Raw genomic sequence first — 19,772 nt, 5'->3', positions numbered from 1 at the left:
GCTGGCAGAGGAAGGGTCTGCCTTGCCCTGTGGCGGAGGAAAATTATGTTCCTGAATGTTTCCTTCTGCGAGGGCAGAGGCAGGCGAGCGGTGCGGTATTTCCTGTGGTTGCAGCGTCTAATGAGGTTAACACTGTTATTGAGGTTTAACTCTTCAACCGGTGTGAAAAAGGAAGCCACGGGCTCTGCAGCGGGAAGGTTTGGGAGCGACTGCAAGAGCCGGCGGGATGGGGAGCACCGGGGCAGCCCCGGAGCCTCGGCCCCTTCCGCCCCCCCACCCCGGGGGTCCGCAGCCCGTCACATCCCCGGATGAGCTGGGGACAAGCAGAGTCAGGGTGACGCTCAGTGATGGTGAAAACAACCTCAGTTCTCAAGGAGTTTTTCATTATAGGCTTCAGGATTAGCAGAAAAATGTTCTTTTAGCTGACAGAGCTCAGCCTGCCTCCCCAGGACCTCTCCACTGGGTTCCTGTCGCCTCGCACGTAGCAACATGATCATAAAAATCCATTTGGGATGGACTTAAATTTGCCGGCGGGACTCCAAAGTCTGTAACAACTTAAAGACTGAAAATACAACCCCCCTCCCCACCCTGGCTTGAGGCTGCTCCTTTAAGGGATGCTGGGTTTTCCCATGGACTGACTCAGACTGGAAACTCTCAGTTTTTCTCGGCGCAGCAATCTAGGTCAGGCTTGCTGACAGTTGCTGATGCTTCTCGCCACGCTCGGCAGCCACAGCGGCAGGCGGAGGGGCCCGGCAACACATGTCCTGAGGACTGGCAAGGTAAGGACCCCCCCTCTGCTCAGCTTCCCGCCCTTGAGCACTCGGATTTAAAGCCAAAAAATATCCCAGCTCATGTTTCTTGGCTTATGTGCTTTAGCCACCCCTGACACACATTGCCAGCAAAGATTTCGCATGGTTTGGGCTTGCACAATCGGGACAGCTTTTTCCTTCTGCATTTACTTCGCGTTTCTTTAGCGCTAATGGATGAGGAGACTTTTTAATAGAGATGAGATCAAAGCCCAGTATCCCTCGACAAGGGGAACAGCCTCATTCCATCTGGCTTTGGAGTCTGCAAACGCTTGGAGTTTGCAAACGCCTGTAAATTGGAATAAAAACTCAAATGTGAGCGATCCCTGGAGGAGGCAAAGCCTGCAGTCTTGTCTTAGAGCTGGCAGTCAGGCAGATTTATTATATTTTTGGCTCTTTTCATAGACCACAAGGATCTTTTTTTTCCATTTGTTCTAACTTGCCGAAGGTTTGCAAGCCATCGGGAGGCCTTCAGGTTCTTTTAGTAGGTCAGGTAATAGGAAGGCACTTGAAATTTGACTCACTCGTTATGAACAGCCCTTAAAACAAACGAGGTCAACTCACACAGCAGGAGAAATACAAAAGCATGAGCTGTAGCCTAGTAGCCTGGTTTGGGTGGAACAACATCATTTTGAAACTTTTATAGTGGGCTCTGTTTCAGCGTGTCCCTCGAGGGAAAACCTGCCATTTCTAACATCGGATTTTTTTATAGGGTTATTTTAATTATTGCTGGCTTAAAAAGAAAACTATAGAGGTGCGGGGCTTTGCTCGATTTCCAGCACCGTGCACACAAGCAGGGTTTAAGGCTGTGGTGATGGTCTGCCCAGCACCCAGCCCTGTGCCCACCACAGCATCGCCCGCAGCATTCAGGGGGGCTCGTGGGTGCTGTGCAAGCCGCCTCCAGGTGGGTGTTTCTCTTGGAAAAGTGCTATGCCCCCTCCCAGGAGCTGCATTTCCTTGTACCCTGGCTGCTGCAAAGCTCTCCCAGCCCTGTACCCCATATTTATACCCCATATCCTGACCCCCATGGGGCTGGCGAGGCTGGGCTTCCCCTCTGGAGGGGGGGTTGGTCTGGGGGGGGTAAATCCAAAGAGACTGGGGAGGAAGGTGAAGTGAGCAGGGAAAAATTCAGACTGTGGGTTGCAGACACAAGTGTGGCTCCTTGGAGAGAGAGGGGAAGCCTTGCCTGGGATTTGGGACTGTCTGTGGGGGGAAGAGCCATTGCTTGGTTTGGGCAGGACCTACCACAGCAAAGGCATGGGAAAGACGTTACAGAAACAGGGAATTTTCTGTCCCCTGAAACCGCGTCTCATCGGGTCTGAGCAGCTCCAGGGATGGAGACTGCAGGGCAACCCCTCAGGGCAGCCGGCCCCATGCGTGGTCACCTTTAAAGTGCTTTTTCTTATGTTTAACTGGAATTTCCTGATTTTCAATGTGAGTCCACGGCCTCTCGTCCTGTCACCCCTGAGAGGACTCTCTCTTGTCCCCGGGGGAGCCTAGCCCTGAACCCAGCACTCCAGATGTGCCTCCCCAGAGCTGAGCAGAGGGGCAGGATGAAAACAAGCAGCATCGCCCTCACCCACCTCGCCTTTGAGGAAGGCTCTCTGGCTGCTCAGGCACGATTTCCCTTTTGTAAAGCCATGCTGCCCACTCCCACCGGCTCCTGGTCCTCCTGGGTGTGTTGGGAGCTGCTTTCCAGGTGGATTTTTGTTTCATCTCCTGCCCTGGGGGTGGAGGTGAGGCTGTCCCGCCTGCGCTTCCCCGCACCCTCCCTGCCCAGAGTTACCAAAAACTGCATGAATTTACACATCCATATAAGGATTGGAGAAATTTCACAGATATGAAAACTAAGAGAAATGTCACCAGAGGTGGAAACTCAGGGAAAGTGGCTCACCAGGGCTGGACACTGGGCTGTGCCAACAGGGTGCCTGTTACCAGCAACACTGAGTCCTGTGTGCCTGCGGGCTTGTCCCCTGTGCTCCTGCTGCCGGCACGACCCAACCTGACCCCAAATCCCCAACAAAACCCTCGCCCTGTGTCCCCACTGCCACCTCCGGGGCGGTCCCTGAACACCCCGGGGCAAGGGCAGACCTGGCTGTGCCAGACCACAGTGCGGCTGGTGGGACAGCTCACACTTTTCCTCCCCCCAGACTATGCCATGTGCGGGCACCGGCCACAGCCCAGGCCATGACGGGGTCCGGCGAGGCTTTGGCACTGCACGTCCTGCTCTGCTGCCTGTGCGGAGGTAAGCGGTGTCACGGCACAGCCACCATGGCATCACTCTCGCTGGCCACCGGAGCCAACCCCCTGGCCCAGCCTGGGAATTGGAGCAGGAGTAGGAAAATTATAGAGCTGCAGCTATGGATTTTGGGGGGAGCCTTTCATTAGTGTTGCTCCCACGCCTGGCCACCCTCTCCTCCCCGCTCACATCCTCGGACCGGGGAGGGGCTGCATCCAGCCACATTGAAGCATGCTGGTGTTTCAGCAGCTGCCACGAGCAGCTGCCTCCGGTGCCGGTGTGATCCTGCCTCCGCGCACACGAAGCCGGAGTGCAGCTGCGCCCTTTCCAGGAAGGCCAGATCGAGCCCGATACCGGCTGCAGGCCGGGTTTGCCGGGGCTGGCGCAGAGCCTTCATCTGATAGCGAAGGGCAGCGTTGCTGTGTGGGGGCTGCTGCCCTAATCTCAGGGGATCAGAGCTCTCAAGACTACGGGTTATTTCCCTGCAGTCATTTAAGCATTAGAGCAAAACCTAAAATTGGTGAAACTAGCTGTTTCTGATCTGAGGGAATGAGTCACCGGGTGCTGGGTCGCTGCTGAAGGCAGAGGGGTTTATCCCTGTGGTGGGGGGTGGGGGAACTGAGGAGCTGGGGTCCTGCCATGCTGCTGCCTGTATCCCAGCAAAGCAGAGCAGCGCAGCCCGTGGGCATCACCGCTTCCCGTGGGACACCTGCCTGGAGCCACCCTGACCCCACGGGTGTCGGCACAGGTGTTGCAAACATCAAATGCTCGGGGCACGTCTGGATCGAGCCCGCGCCGGTGGTGCAGATGGGCTCCAACATCTCCATCAACTGCCTCTCCACCCTTGGCTGCCCCTGGGCCAAGTTCTCCATCTTCCTCAACTACACCCCCGTTGAGGGTCCCCTGCACCCCCTGAACAGCAGCACCGTCCAGCTCCGGCTGCGTGATTTCCAGATGCCCGTCGGGGCCATCGCCTGCTTCATCATCTGTCCCAACAGCGAAGGTCGCCAGCTGGTGTGTGGCACCGACATCCATGCTGGCTGTGAGTTTTTCTTTTTTTTTCTTTTTTTTCCTGTAGCTGTGGGGTTTTGGTGATTTTTGTGAAGCTGCCAGCACTGAGGAGGTCAGGGGGGAAGGGGCGGGGGTGGGGGGGGGGGGGTGCACAGGCTGGGTTTGGCACCGCTCGGGGGGGGTCTCTGCACACCCTGCCTGATCTTGCCTCTGCAGACCCTCCGGATCCCCCCAACAACCTGACCTGCAGCATCCACGAGTACTCAGGGCGGCTGGTGTGCACGTGGGACGCGGGGCGGCCAACCCACCTGCACACCCACTACACCCTCCACCTGCGCAGGTACGACCCCGTGGAACTGGGGGGGCTGCGGGAGGGAGCGATGCAACAAACCAGTGCCCGGCGTGCGATCGGGGCACGGCAGCCACAAACTGGGGTGACAGCGGGGCTGCTCTGTTGCTGGTGGCTGGGAACGGGCGCCGTGCCCTAGTTACGCTTTCTAAAGCTCACGCCTTCCTGGTCTCCTGCTTGCAAACCGCACGTTAAACCACGGGTTTAATTCTGCACCACAGACCTGACCCGCTCAGTGCTGGTGGCAGCCCAGCGCACGTCGCATCCCATCGCAACTCCTTGCAGCCATGCAGTTTTTGCAGATGCATTGCCTCTCTCTGAGCGAAAGGGCCTGCAGAGAGGGTGCAGCCGGCAGTTTGCACCTAACGCTGCCCAAAACGCTGAAACTGAAACTCTAGCAGTGCTCAAAGGAACCTAAAGTGGGTGCGCTGGCTGCTGCGCAGCGTGCCGCAGCCCTTCCGACCCGGCCCGGGATGCTCTCTGCCACGTTTGGCACCAAAGCCCCCGTGACACAAGACCGGCAGGCTTTCAAAGTTAATCTGACTCAATTATTAAAGTCAAGCGCCTTAAATTCCGTCACACGTAGGCTTTGTGAGGAGAAGTAATTAACCGCCTGCCTAAATTTGTTTGGGTTCAAACTTTGAGGAACTGAGAAAGCTGCCTTCCTGTACAGCCAAGACACAAACGCCCTGGAGAATTGTCAAGAACCGCAGGCCATTATTTTCTAGTTTGCTTTAAAAGGGACAAACTCCAGGTCTGGAGGTGACTGTGGCTCAGTCACGAGCCCCTCAAGAGCCAGGGCTGCCTTTCCAGCGGGTGTGTGATGCCAGGATGGGCTCTGACCGGGGCTGCCTTCTGCTTCCCAGTGTGGTGAAGGCTGCTGAGGAGGAAGATGCTGAGGAGGAAGATGCTGAGGAGGAAGATGCTGAGGAGGAGGAGGACGTTTTCCCCGCGGGATCACCGGTGCCACTGAGCGCGCTGCGTGGCGGGACCCGCTACTCGGCGTGGGTGCAGGCCAGCAACGTGCTGGGCGCTGCCCACTCGGCCCCTCGGCTCCTCAACCTGCAGGAGCTTGGTACATCCATCTGTCCGTCCATCTGTGAGCTGCACCCCATGCCAGCCCCCCCCGCCGCCCCACACTTTCCCGGTTCTCCCTGCAGTGGTGCCTGCTCTGCCCCTGGTCACCGGTGCCGAGACGATGGAGACATCATCATCTCCCACCACCATCATCCGCTGGAGGAGGCAGACACTGCTGGAGAACGTGCGCTGCGAGGAGCGACACAAAGCCACGGGCACCCTGGAATGGCATGTGAGACAGCCCGGGACACCCCAAAACCTCCCCCCTGATGCAGACCTACATGCATGAGCTGTTCCCCCGTTAGGACACACCAGCTCTTGTCCTGCTGGAGACCCCTGAGCACCCACGGGCAGTGGGAGCCCCTCAAAACCCACCCCTTGGCTTTGGCTCTGGTGGGGGGCATGCACCCCCAGACATGGGCAGCCCCCCACCTTTGGACAGCTGGTGCCCTTTGAGAGGGCAGAGCCTTTTGGGTGGGGTTGGCTCTGCTTTTAAAGCAAAAAGAGCGAAGTTCAAAATATTTCCCAATGTTATCTAGCTCTGCAAGGACAAGGCGAAAACACCTCCGAGGATGGTGGTGCTTCGGCCATCGCCCCCATGCACTCGCAAACACAAATACACTCAGGGCAGCTCCACCTGGGTCCCTTCTGGAAACCTCTCAGGGCGCTGGCAGGGGCTGGATCCCAGCACCCACGGGAGCCCCCCAAATTACCATGGTGTCAGAAGCCCAGTGTGGTGACAGCCTGGGGGCTCTCTGCATCCCCCCAGCAGGGAGAACTGCATGTGCACCGTGTCTTACAACAGCATCAGCCTCAAAAACACATGTTGGAGCCCAGGGGGAGGCACAGCAGCGATGGGGACCCCCTTGGCAGGCAGTCCCCCCACGCTTTGCCAGCCCCGGGTGTTCGCAGAGGACCATGCCCATCCCCATTTGTGAAGATGAGGAAAGCAGCAACTGCTGAGCACTTCAGCTCTGTGGGGGGGGACGGTGGGGGGGGGGGGGGGGGGCTGGCTGGGTCCTGCTCCCCCTTAGCACCCTGCTTGCCTTGCAGGTGGCGGCGTGGGATGATGTGGCACAGCACGGGCCCCGCTCACAGCACGACCTGCAGAGTAACACCCAGTACGTGTTTCAGGTGAGGTGCCGGCTCAGCCCTGCCGACAGCCCCTGGAGCGCCTGGAGCCCCCCTTTTCTCTACACCACCCCCGAGGCAGGTAAGCTCAGGCCCATCACCTCTTTGAGATGCTCTGGGGGTACCTGGCCCACGCTCCAGGCAGCTGAAGTTAGCTAGTGACACACATCACCGTCCCCACGCCGCAGCTGAGGGCTGAGCACTGTCACGAGCTGGCAGCTCGTCTCACGCCCTCCAAGCTCTCCCGGCCCTGCAGTGGGTTGCAGGTCGTGGTGATTTTGGCAGACTCCCGAGGCTGCTGCAGTATGGTAGGAGCTGGAGAGAAACCAGGGGGGGCTTTGTGGACACGTGGTTTTCCATACAGAAGGAGGGCTGGGATCCACTTATCCCTTTTTGGCCACTTGCCCGCTTTGTCCCCGGCGGCAGGGAGCACCTCTTGCTCTGGGTGGAAAAGCCACATCAACCAAGGTGTCTCACCAGCCACAAATATCTGTTGCCTCGGGTCAGCTTTTCCCCTTTGCATCTTGGTTATTAACGCTGGGATGAGCTTAGACACAGCCGGCTCAGTTATTTTGGCCCAGGGAGCGACGCTCTCGCTTACACCCCGGTGGCAGCGAGGAAGCCGGGGATGTGCTCGCCCTAAAAAGCAGCACTGGCTGCTCCTTGCCGTCTGGGCCGTTTCCTCCCCGCAGCGGCAGAGCTACACAGCCGCCAGCCAGCCGCTGGGCTTCGACGCTGCCTCCAGCCACCCGCACACCAGCCCCTTGCCCCCACCGAGGGGGGCTTCCTGCCAGGGCTGAGCGGGGGGTGGGAGCCCCACGCCACGTCCCACGTTTCCTCCCGCAGCCCCCGCCGTGGCGCCCGACGTCTGGCGGCGCTTGGGCCCGACCTTCCCAAACGGCAGCCACGAGGTGACGGTCTTGATCAAGGTAAAGTCTGGTTTTGGCAGCTCCTGTGAGATTTTCCGCTCCTCCCCCGAGAACACCCGCCACGAGGCGGCAGGAGGCAATGCCCTTCCTAAAGAGCCCTTTGACCAGAGATGGGGGGAAGATGAGACCCCCACATGGCCTTGGGGACAAAATCCCTCCATCCTTGCCAAATCCACCCGCGTGCTGCCCAGCCGAGGGGGTGTCTATCTGGCACTGGGGGGGCTCAGTGTCAGACCCTACACCCATCCCCAAGGGTTGTATCTCACCCTTCACAGCCCCTGCCACCCCAGGATGCCCGCGGGAGGATCCTGGGCTACACCATGCTTGCTGAGAGTCCCGGGGGATCCCTGCTCCTCTGCAACACCTCCAGCACATCCTGCAGCGTCCAAGTGCCCCCAGGAGCCCGTGCCCTCCACATCACCGCTCACAACTCCAAGGGGGCTTCCAGCCCTGCCAGCATCCCCCTCAGCCGGGGTGCCAGCAGCCAGGAAGGTAGGAGCTCGCACACACCGATTGCAGCTTTAACAGAGATCAGCTTTTATCAGGATTGCGGGGGAAAAATGCTAATTTGTGCATGCATGGTTTTAAAGCAAGGGAAAAGCCTCAGTGAAGGGAACACAACGTCCTCCAGACAAGGCCAGCATCCCCCGGAGATGGAGACACTCCACAGCCATGTATTGCAGCCCTTGGCCTCTGAAGGCTGCAGCAACAAGCTTAAAAATAAGTTAGTCCTGACTGCGTTGGCTGGCAGGGCTGGGCTGTGCAGCGGGCCCCATGCAAGGGTGCTCCTCTGCTCCCAAAAATAGCTCCTGCCACCTCTGCCAGGGAGACGGTCCCAGCTGGGTCCTTGCAGACAGAAAGGGAGGAAAAAATTCCTTTCTGGGCCACCTTCGGTTCCCTGAGCTACAGGTTGTGGTTTTCCCCCCAACCACACTTTCCTATTTTTGAAAAAAATGCCTCTCTTTAATGAGCAATGGGAGGGGAAAGTCCCATTCAAACTGAGGACAAATATATGACTAAAAAGAAACTGAAGAGAAATAAGGTGGAAAAAACTCTCTAATCTCTCATTTCTTGTAAGAAGTGACAGGTAAAGCACTTCAGACAAGACATGACAAAGCTGAAGATGTGCTTTTGTGATATGTGTTTGTGAACAGACATATAGATTGATATAGATTTTGATATCCATATAGATTTTGGTATCCATAAATACAGATTTTGAGATCTAGATTTTGAGATATACACATATTTGTGTGTGTATATATAAAACTACCACATTCTAGAATTTCTTGTTCCCTCTTCAGTCCTTAAACCCTTTCAGGAAAGACATTTTGCCAGGGCTTTGCTGACCCTTTCAAGTCTCCTGCTCTTCAAAGATGAGGTTGGGGTGACAGCCCACTTGCCATCTCTCTCCACAGAGTTCCCGGCGCCGACGGCCGTGGAGGTCAAGGCCAAGAACCACAGCAGGGTCTCAGTGGCCTGGCAGCCTCCCCAGAGCAGCAGGAGGTCCCCACTCTGGTTCATAGTGGAGTGGGTTTCTACCACCCAGTATAGCCAGGAGGAGCAGTATTTTTGGAAGAAAGTCCCATACCAGGCAACACAGATGTACATCCAAGGTAAGATAATCCAGGAGTCCTTGGTGCAGTTCATCAGGATATTATAAAGCCAAAATATATTATAAAAGCAGAGTTTCATTTGAAATTGAGCCCCTGCCCACTTGCTTTTGGAGAGCAGGCCCACGAAGAGCCCTTTGGGAGCAAGGAAGAGTGAAGCAACAGGAGACAGGAGGGCAAGTCAGTGGGATTTGGTCCCCCAGGTAAAGGTCACAGGGAAAGAGAATGAAGTGACAAGTAAGCTGGCAGGCCAGGAAGCCACACGAAACCTGTGGAGGCCTGTCCAAGTGCAGGAGATGCATGGGTGTATTTAAAGGATGCAGGGAGAGAAGGCACAACACTTGCTGCACCAAGGCTGTGGCTTTAGCAGCTCTCCTCCCCCCATGCCCAGAGAGACAAGCCTGACGGTCCTTACCAGCGCAGCCTGAGCATCTTGGGACCCATCCCATACTAATTCTGGTGTATATTGGGGTTTGGGTACTCCCTAGCCAGGTACCCAACCAAGCTTTTGCTCTTCCACATGTGTTTTTGGGAACGGCTCATGCAACAGCTTTCCCCAAGGGAGGGAAGGGGTGCAGCAGACTCGGAGCTGGGGACACCACACACATACTTCCATCTACTTACACCGCTCACTAACAAGCCCTTGAGCAAGCCTAGAGCTTTCACAGCAGCTTACAAATACATTTTAAAGGCAAATCTTGCTTCTTTCTAGAAGAGGCAGTAGCAGGAGGTCACATCAATGTGTCAGTATACGCAGTCTACCCCGACGGAGTCAGCAAGCCAAGCTCCAGCCAAGGTAAGCCCTGTTGGGTGGAAAAGTTGCTGCTGTGGAGCGGCAGAGCTGAGCTTGCTGTTTAATTCTCGATGTTCCCACAATCTGCCAGTTTTGTAGAATGACTTAGTTTTAGAAACAAGAGGTAAAACCCTCTCATTGATCAGAGGAAAGCAGGGCTCTAGACAGAAACCTCTTAGCTGCAGGATATGAAAATAGAGATTTTTTATCAATGCATCTGTCTGAAAGCTTCTCTAGCCAATCTTTGCTCCTGTGACCAGATCTATCGCACATGAGAACCACATCTTACTTCACAAGATACATCATTGGAGTCATTCTCCCTTTTTGTGATAGAAAAGACGGGGTTGCTGCTTTGCACATTTGTCAATAAAATGTTACAGATAAACCAAAACATAGAAAACAAATTCTAGAGAGACCAGCTGGCCAATCTGCAGCCTGATCTTTCTTACCTGGGGTGGGAAGCAGGCAGGCTTCGGTTCTGGAAGCTGTTTCAGATGAGAACACAGGCCAATTTTCAAGGGAAAGTCAGGACTGTCATTGCCTCCAGTGCTGTGTGCATTGCCTTTGGTTGCCCTCAGGAGCTGGGCATACTGGGCCCCCTGAGCTGCTCCATCCTGCTGCTGGTCCTCACGCGGGTGAAGCGGGATAATCCAGGCACAGCTCAACATCTGAGCACTTAGGACACCTCCCAGCACCCCCATACCTGCTGACAGACACCACAGCGCACACAGAACCTCCGTGTTGATGGAGGATGCACACAGTGTCCAGTGGTGGCTGGGCAGATCCATGGAGACAGTGAAGAGCTGAGGTTAAGCCATGAGGTCAGCCCATAGGTCAGGATTTGGCCTTCCAGAGCTTATCTAAACCAGACCTAAGTGCCCAGGGCTGATCTTAAATAGAGCCCCAGGGCAGGGGGTGTGGGTGGAGGCCCCAGGTGAGGCTGGTCAGGGCCGTTAGGACCCTGACAGAGCTGGCTGTAGCTGCAGGCAACAGTGACACCTGTGGATGTCATCAGTTCACCCTCCCGTGCTGGGATGTAATTTTAGATGGGTTATTTGAAGCTGCTCAGGTACTTTCCCTACGACACACCAGCTCTGTGTTTCTGGTTGGCACCTCTCAGGGCTCTGAGAAGGGCAGTTACTCAATTTTTTTCGCAAGAAATGGAAACAAATATTCCTGACCGGTTCATCCCAGGCTGTTCACATCTGTTAGCCCTGGCTGTTAGGCGTTATCCTCACAGACACACTGACAGCCTTCAGCTCCGGGCAGGTCAGTGTTTGGGCACCTCCAGCTCTGATCACATGAATTTTCAGGGTCCTGATCCTCAAGTGGGCTTAAACCTCGGCAGCAGGTCTCCATCTGTGCAGAAGAGGGAAGAGCTGGGTGTCAAAAGGAGAATGCTCTAACCTTTGCACTAGCAAATGGCTTAGAAACGTATTAAATACTTAAAAATAGAGACTTCATCCTTAGTGGCTGCACAGACTCTGTTAACAAAGCTTGGGGGTTCATGTGGGGAAGTACCAACATGAGGCAGCAGCAAAGCTCGTGTTGGCAACAAGGTTTGTGTCCAATGCACCAGCACAACCCACAGCTGACACCGCAGTAAGTCCTCCAGCTTGACCCCGCAGCTTGAACCTCTTCCTTCACCTTCCTTACTCAGATTGAGCCTACTCATCAGCAGCAAGGCATTACTGTAATAACATTAATTTTTTTTAATGTATACAAGTTCAATACGCCAGTGACACCTGCCCACCAAAACTGCTGAATTCCCAGGCTGCAGAACAACGTACTCCATCACTTTCTTTCCACAATTCCATATATTTGAGGGATGCTTTGCAGCATCTGCAGCGCGCTCCAACTGAGTGGGCTTGTGCTGCAAACACTGAGGGAACGGAAACACCTGAACTCCAGGAGCTCTGCTAGGAGACGCATATGCTTCAAATGCACAAAATCAGAGACAGTACCTTTTTGGGGATCTTCCTGTCCTTTGGAGAGGAAGAAATTGCATTTGGCCTTGGTCTGCATTGATCCTTGCAAAGGAAGTACCAAACAGAAGCGGAATGGGCCTTGCTCCACCAGCCTTGGATAAGCTCTGTCCTTTGACAGCCACTGTTTCGTTTATTAAAGGCTGTGAATTCCAGAAGGTTTTCACTCATTTTCATCTGAACTCGTCTCAACTGACAGATTACTGACTCTGTTGCAGAAATCACTGGCTAAAATCGGCTGGCCCATGTTGTTTAGGATATATATGTATATTATAGATATATATATGCTGTATTATGCTGGATATCCTTAATTGTCTTGGCCAGTTGAAGCTCTGTGATTGTAGATGAGGATGCTAGCTGCTATTCTTATTAATGCCAATCCTCTGCTTAAACGCATTCAGCCTTCTGCTGCCCCAAGCAGACCTTTGGCTCAAGCCAGGTGATGGCCGCGCTCTGTGGAGGAGGTGGCTTCCCGTCCCTGTCCTGCTGGGACAGCCACTCTCGGGGACAGAAAGGCCAACACAGGGAGCAGCAGGATTTTTCCTAAAGCAGTCAGCCAACTGAAGGGTACGGAGGAGCTTTCCGATGTGCAAATGCGGGATTTCACCAAGTACCTGGATTCTTGCACTTCAAAAGATGCGCTTGCAAGGCTGCCCTTCCCGAATTTCCCAGTATTGGCAATTTTGGGAAAATCCTGCTGCCAGTGTGAGCTGTGCTTGCACAGATGACTCTGCAAAAGGGGCCTTTTGTGTTGCCAGCATTTTGGGGTCATTTCCCTTCCTTCAAACGCAACACGGACCTACGATCACGGCATCAGCAATGCTCACTGCCGTTGAAAGACACAGCAAAAGGGAATGGCTGAGTCTGGCAAGAAGGAAAGCTTGCTGCTTATTTTAACAAAAACATACTCCTTGCCATGGCAGGCTGCAGATCTTCCCTCACTACACAGCCCATCACACAAACAGATATTATCAGAAAATTCAGGCTCATGGGGTTCAGACAATTTGGGAAATAATCTGTAGGTGCTTATCAGAAATGACGTACAATTCCTCAGGAAGACTAAATTCTTGTTTCGGGTGCTGAGGGGGGCGATGTGCGTGGAAGATGTTTTGTAATCAGTGTTATGTGTTCATCAACATCTCTTTTAATGAGATCTCTGAGAAATAGAAGATTGTGTAGAGTCTGGCCAGAGCTGGAGTTACTAATTACTTTAGTACTAAAAGTACTGAGGGCTTTATTTTTCTCATTATACCATTATTTATGTTTCTAAATAACATTAACAAAATAGCTTCTATGTGACCTGCCGTTCTCTAAATGAAGTTATGGACATTTTTTTCCTCTCTCTGTTTAAGTCCCTTCAGAGGACCATCTCCTGGGCAGCACCTACAGCGAGCTCTCCCATGGTAAGAAGATAATAGCTCAGACTTGGTAAGCCAGACTTTCTCCTTGGCCAGAAGTGGATGTTTTAGCCCAAGCAGCACCTGCAGCATCTGGTGATGAGGAAGCAAAAGTTCCCTTACCCTTTGGAGAGGTCAGGGCCAGAAAAACAGCTTTTCATTTGATGGGGACATGAGCCACATAGCAGGAAAGGCTGCAGTGCTCTCACGGATGAATAGCACCCGCGTAACGCGTGCCTTAAATTTTGCTTTCTCATGAGACTTATAATATAATGTACATTACAACAAGTAGGAGATAAGAAAACAAGAAAAATATAAGGTAACATTAACATATAGCATAACAGCGATAGACTGTTTCAATCTTGCAGTTTGAACCAGAGACTCGTTTAAGCGTTTCCCACCCATTTTTCTAACTTTCGGTTATGCTCTGGTTTGCACATCTTCTGCTAAAGGTTACGTTATGATCTGTTGCAGTACTTAAACCAAAAGCAAAACCTACGTAAGCTGAAGAATGCACTTCAGCATTTCTGGAAGGTAAGTCTGTGTAGGAAATGGTTAAACACAGCGACCACACTTCTTCGAATGACTTGGCCGATGGCGATGGCGAAGGGGCCGTGCATGCTCTGGCCACAGCACAACGCGGATGGGACACCAGTTTTGATTTTGCTTTTGTTATGGCTTTGCTTGGCTCATTGGGGAGCGAAAGGGCAAGTGAAATGCCGAGGGCTGCTTTAGCAGAGGTCTGCCCTTTACATCAACGACTGTGGTGGCAGATGGGGCGGTGGAGCAGGGCCACCCGATGGACCTTCTTCCTCTCTGTCCTTTTGCAGATGATGACGTCGGAGTTTTCCTGGGACTGGGCGTCAGCATGGTCATATTATCGGTTGTTTTTCTATTTCTGATGTTTAAAAAATCAGCCAGAAAAAGGTATTACTTTCCCCTCCACATTTTTTTCCTTATTTCCAACTCATACTTTTCTTCCAGAATATTTTAAAATAAACTACAGAAACCAGTCCTTTTCTCTACAGCCTGCTCTTACTGAGGGCAACTTCACCCATTAATCAGATCGCTATATGAAAAGACATTTGTGTGCTCTACAGTAAGGCAGAGACCAACAAAAAAAGTAAAAAATTTGTAAAGACCACACTGGGGACACACAGGATTATTACAGAGATATAAAGGCAGGGGTAGAAAAAGAGGAAAAACATAACCTCTGTAGGTAAGTTTTATCCTAGCACTTGTTACTCCCAGTTTTGACTAGAGGAGAGGATGCTGAAGCTCCTCACACCTGCACCCTGAGGGACAGACAGGAACTTGAGAGTGGACCAGCTGGAAAACTCAACAGGGAGGATCTTAATACTGCTTTTTACATTGACTGCTGTTTGCTAGGCACCCTCACAAACCAGCGCTCATCTATCCCGGTTTGCTGTTTAACTGGAATAGGGATGTCTAGCAGTCCAGGCACTGCTGTCCCGACACAAATCCAGGGGAATGGGTGACCTCTGTGGCACAGAGCTCCTGGTTGGATCTTCCTGACAAAACAAGAGGAGACCTGGGGGTAGAGGCTGTTGAGAAACTGCCTCTTTCGGTTTCTGAACCCAGCCTAACTCTTCTGCTCTCACTGTAATTGTGAAACACAGGCATTTCAACAACAGGGACTGTGTATTTTTCCAGGAATGCAGCAAAGCACCAGAACATCAGCAAAACTCAACAAAATTAAAATATCTTGCAAATTATTTTAATTTTGGCTGCAGGAAAATCAACTTTCGTTACTGCTGTGAATTTGATTTCATCAGTTCAGGGCGCACATGCCTGCTCTGGTTCATACACATAGCTTGGGCCTCCCCCCACCCTCCAGCCACATTTTCACATAGAAACAAGTTTTACATAAGGGATTTACCGAGAGTAATTTAGCTTCCAGGCTTGCACCTCCATGAATCAAACCTGGGGGAATGAGGTTGAAAGATGAAGAGGTAGAGTTCAAAGGGGGAAACCCACCTGTATGGTGTAAACCTGGGGCTTCCGAGCCATCCCTGAAGGATGGATGCACTTGGTGTGCCCCTCCTGCCAGGGGACAATTTCATCCTGAGTGAAGAATAAGTAACTAATAAAATGGACTAACATCTTGGGGTTTATTCTTTTCTTTTTCATAAAGAATTAAGGCCACTGTTGTGTCGCTCTTGCCAAAATGGCTGTTTGAAGACTTCCCCCACCTGGAAAACAGCAACGTGGTAAAGTCACTCCAGGTAATTGCACCATTATCTCCCAGATTCTCTTCACTTGTCTCCCCTTAGATTAAAGCTTGCTCCAGAGCTGTGAGAAGCACAGATGGGAAGAGGATTAAGCTCTAAGGGACCAGGAACTGATCAGGAATCATTTCCCAGGCACTTGCAAGGTGCACGGGAGCCCAGCTTAGCTGAGGTTTTTAAACCTTGCCTGAATATATTCTTTATTCAGTGGCTGCAGTTGACTTGAGCTGCCCTTGAAGTGCATGCAGAAGCATGGAGACAGGCAGAGCAGCTCCCCGTCTTCTCTTGCCCACCTCGCTGCCGTCTCTTTCACAGGGGGGATTGGCTGAGAGAGGTGGGAAGGAAGATGAGATGAAGACAACAAGTCATTGCCCCATTTCTTCCTTGGGATGCTCTAATGATATAGCTCTCCTGTCAGTAAAATTTTCCAGTTTGTTCCTACGCTCACAATTTTTTTCCAGGAGAAGAGTGATTTCGCGAGTAACTGTTTCCATGAGCCATTCTTGGACACCAGTGACCCCACAGTTATGGAAATCGAGGAGGTGCCAGTGCACAAGGACTACAAGGCCGTGGCCACCCAAAGCAAGCCCAGCAGAGAGGTCCCGGAGGCCAGGGAGCACCCGGGGAGCACAGCGCCTGCCAGCATCGTGACCCCCGAGCAGATCAGTGACTACAAACCTCAGGTGTCCGATGGGAACCCGCTGGGGTACGTAGCCACCAATATTTACCAAACACAGCTCCCCACACCCCTCCCAGAACCGGAGGTGAACATCTTCTTCAGAGACTACACGAGCCCTGTTCCCCAGCTGTGGGACGGGGAGGGAGGGGCGCACCATGTCTGTCTGCTGGAGAAGATCAACCTCATCTTAAACAACAGCCAGAGCGGGCAAAGCCACATGTTCGCCTTAGCCCAGGGGGGACCCGGCTCCCTCGCAGAGAACCAGTGGGGACACGTGTTGGCTAGCGAGGTTCAAGAGCAAACGCTGGTCCCCGACGAGCTCGTCTCCTGCCTGAGAGCCATGAACGGGGAGTCGGTGGATATAAAGACCTGCTTTCCACAAAGTATCGGGAGATTATTTTGAGAGGAATTGTAGCTGTGATTAAAAAAAACAAAGTGGTGACCATAGCACATATCAGCCTTTGAGACTGCAAACAGCATAACTGGAGAAAAACTCCAAATCTGAAATTTGCCCTCTTTATCAACTACAAATTCTTGTGGCTGCCTGGAATGCTTTGGCCAGTAAATCACAATTTTAAACTTACCTCATATCATCACAAGCATAAAAAATGTAAAACTTGGATTCCCATAAGGACTGAAATACAGAGCAGGTGATTTTTGAAGGATGCAATATGCTTCAATTATTATTCAAAATCATTCTCTTGTTAAATGTTTGGAGCATCTCATCCCTGGAGCTGGTTGTAGCTAAGATGGATAAAATGATCTGTTAGACATCCTGACTGAATTGTGTAAAATGTCTTGGGATCACTCTTAATGAAGAGACACTACACCAAGGAAGATTTAGATTTCCTACAGCAAACATGGGTACCAAGGAGGATTTATATATCTTACAGCAGACATGGGTACCAGGACATGAAATATTTTCTGTATGACAGAATCACCCAGGTTCATTTTCCCTCCCATTCATTAATGAAAACTGTATCAGGCAAGATCAAGCCTTCATCATCTTCCAGGCTGATTTAAAGTCTCTCTAAAGTCTCTCTCGGGCAGATTCTTCACTTTGTGTGAAGGATTTATCATCTCCTCACAGCAGCTTGTCAGCGCCTCGGCCTTGCTTTGTGAAACAGAACGTGGCACAGCGCAACAGCATTTATTTGGCACGTGACAGGGAATTTTGGATCTTCTGAAATACAGAAAATGAACTACAGGAGTCTCCTTCCTGCTGAACAGTTGTGAAATCATTTAAAAGTTTGCCTCGCACTGCAGAGGTGGTCTTGCAAAATGCTCCTAAAGCAACCAGAAACTCCCTCACAATGTGGAGGTTGGATTATGTATCGATTCGCTCATCACCCACAGCTTTTTAGGGAAACACTGCAAATGCTTTTAAGGAATACAAGCATGAAAGATGTTTACGATGCTTGGTAAAATGCCTGAGCACTCAATGCTCTCTGCAAGGTTTGCTCTGCCCATCCTTTTCTCCTACCTCTTCTGTCCCAGCAGAGACTGGTTTTGGTGTGGAGCAGCAGCCGGTGGAGGTGACACCGCGTGTGGCTGGGGTGGGGAGGGGTGCTGGTGCCACAGCTGCATGCCCTTGCACACTCGTGCACGCCCTTGCATGCCCATGCACGCCCTAGCTCACAGGGTGCTGGGTGACTGAGCTGCCCATGCATCACCAGGAATATTCACAGGGAATGTGTCTTGTAAGAATGACATTAACACCAGCACCTTAAAAGCCAAAAGGATCGTCTGAGCATGCGTTACCAAACCAAATTCTGTAAAAGACCTGACAAATTTTTGTAAGACTTAAAAGTTGCAAAGCTAATGTAAGTGCTAACCTACAACCTCCAACCTTTCTAGAGTTATCCACTTTATTACTATGAAATCACTGTTTGCAGTAGAACTGTTAAACCCAGAGATTATAATCTTTCTTTCCATTTTTGCTAGGCACTGTACACATTTCTCTAAATGGATTGATTTTGTTGTCCGCTCCTGGATACCTTCAAACCAACACTGTTGTGTGTTGTCTCCTTTTAACAACCTAAGAGATCTGTCGCTTCAATTTACAGAGTAGCAGTTACCTGGCAAGACGGGGTAGGAATCTTCTTTAAGAAGCAGCAAACTATTTCCAAGCCAGAAGAGTGACTTTTACATGTAAGCGAGTCTAAAATTAGTACTTGCTGCCTGTGCAGGAAGGAAATTGTAAAAGAACAGCCACATACTATCAGCAGCCCTCATGTGAGATGGGGAAGGTATTTTTTTCAATGTCCACATCCTGAGACTCGCGCTGCCTGTATCGCCTGAACTACCAAACCCTGTGGGTCAAAATGCTCGTCTTGTCAGAAAACAAAGCTGAAAGCCTCCTCTTACATTTCAGGTATCTGCTGGTTGAATTCCCAGCCCTGCTAACTCACCCCAGGATAGATACCTGTAAATATATCTGCTCCTTTCCTGTTCAGCAGCTCTCAGCACGCGGCAGCACAGGGATGAAACATTGCCTTGCTCTCACCATGCACCTGTGCTTCATCGGCGGCAAAGATTTCTCGGGGGCTGAAGGAAATCTCTCTCTTACATGGGTGCATGGATGCATCTGGTAAACATGGACTGGTTACTGGAGAAAATGGAAAGAGAAGGGCACAAATATATGTGTGTATATATATATGTACACCAACTGAACTATTCTGTTCTAATATACAGTACAACTCCCCCTCTCCCTCCCTTCTAACCCATTTGGACAGTGCTTGTCTCTACCAATGGTTTAAAAGAGGTGACAGGCTCATTCTGGGATGGATACCCGTGCTGCTCACCTCTGGCAATGAATGAATCGATGGGTAAATTGTCCAGTGCATGAAGAAAGCAGGAATTTTGATAACAGTCCAATACCCCCATGCCACATCATGTCCTTGCTTCCAGATTTTTGACTTGCCAGAGGTGCTCTTCACTCTGCTGTTAGCCTGCTTTGCCCTTGGAAAGGTTTTGCGCCCCTTCTGTGCCTTCTTTCCACCAAGTGCGGTATTTAGGGATGGAAACCAGCATCCTGAGTGATGGGGATCAAACTATAGGTGTGCGAGTCCAGCACTGAGATCCTCATAGTGAGCAGCCCAGTGTTTTGAATCAAATCATGATGTCGCTCTCAGTACATTTATTTTAATAATGAGAGAGGGGGTTCACTCCCTCTCTCAAATATTACAAGCTCTCTAATTCTTGATATTAGTATCTTCTAAACCTTTTTCTCAGTTTGGTTATGCTGTTGGCAGCCGTATCTCACGCCAGCGATTTCCAGAGGTTATTTATGAGTTTGGCAATGAATTTCATGGGTGGTTCAGCTTCTTTGCAACGTGGGGTTATACACCTTGGAGGCACATAAAGGAAGTATACGCTGAGTAATGTCTCTACCCACAGACAGCATGCTCCAAAAAGCATTGATCTCTCGTGTGACTCTCACTCGGCCTGCACGAGATTGCAAACTCATCTGTACGTTATCCCGTGCAAGTGAAATCTGTGTGTAATTATTTTATGA

The 19,772-nt window shown here is 51.6% G+C and overlaps 1 protein-coding gene across 1 annotated transcript; it reads left to right on the top strand.

The window, feature by feature from the left end:
- The first annotated feature begins 681 nt into the window (after nt 1-681).
- On the top strand, nt 682-18,914 carry IL23R (interleukin 23 receptor). The gene is made up of 15 exons (XM_074831781.1): nt 682-779; nt 2,957-3,051; nt 3,794-4,087; nt 4,273-4,406; nt 5,321-5,480; nt 5,566-5,714; nt 6,536-6,695; nt 7,460-7,542; nt 7,818-8,034; nt 8,958-9,155; nt 9,865-9,948; nt 13,283-13,333; nt 14,158-14,254; nt 15,483-15,573; nt 16,038-18,914. Exons 2-15 carry the CDS (start codon nt 2,994-2,996, stop codon nt 16,656-16,658), a joined length of 2,397 nt encoding a protein of 798 aa, XP_074687882.1. The 5' UTR covers nt 682-779; nt 2,957-2,993; the 3' UTR covers nt 16,659-18,914.
- The last annotated feature ends 858 nt before the right edge of the window (nt 18,915-19,772 follow it).

Source organism: Strix aluco, chromosome 8, assembly GCF_031877795.1.
Source record: "Strix aluco isolate bStrAlu1 chromosome 8, bStrAlu1.hap1, whole genome shotgun sequence".
Taxonomy (NCBI): Eukaryota; Metazoa; Chordata; class Aves; order Strigiformes; family Strigidae; genus Strix; species Strix aluco.
This window is presented reverse-complemented; position numbering and strand designations above follow the sequence as displayed.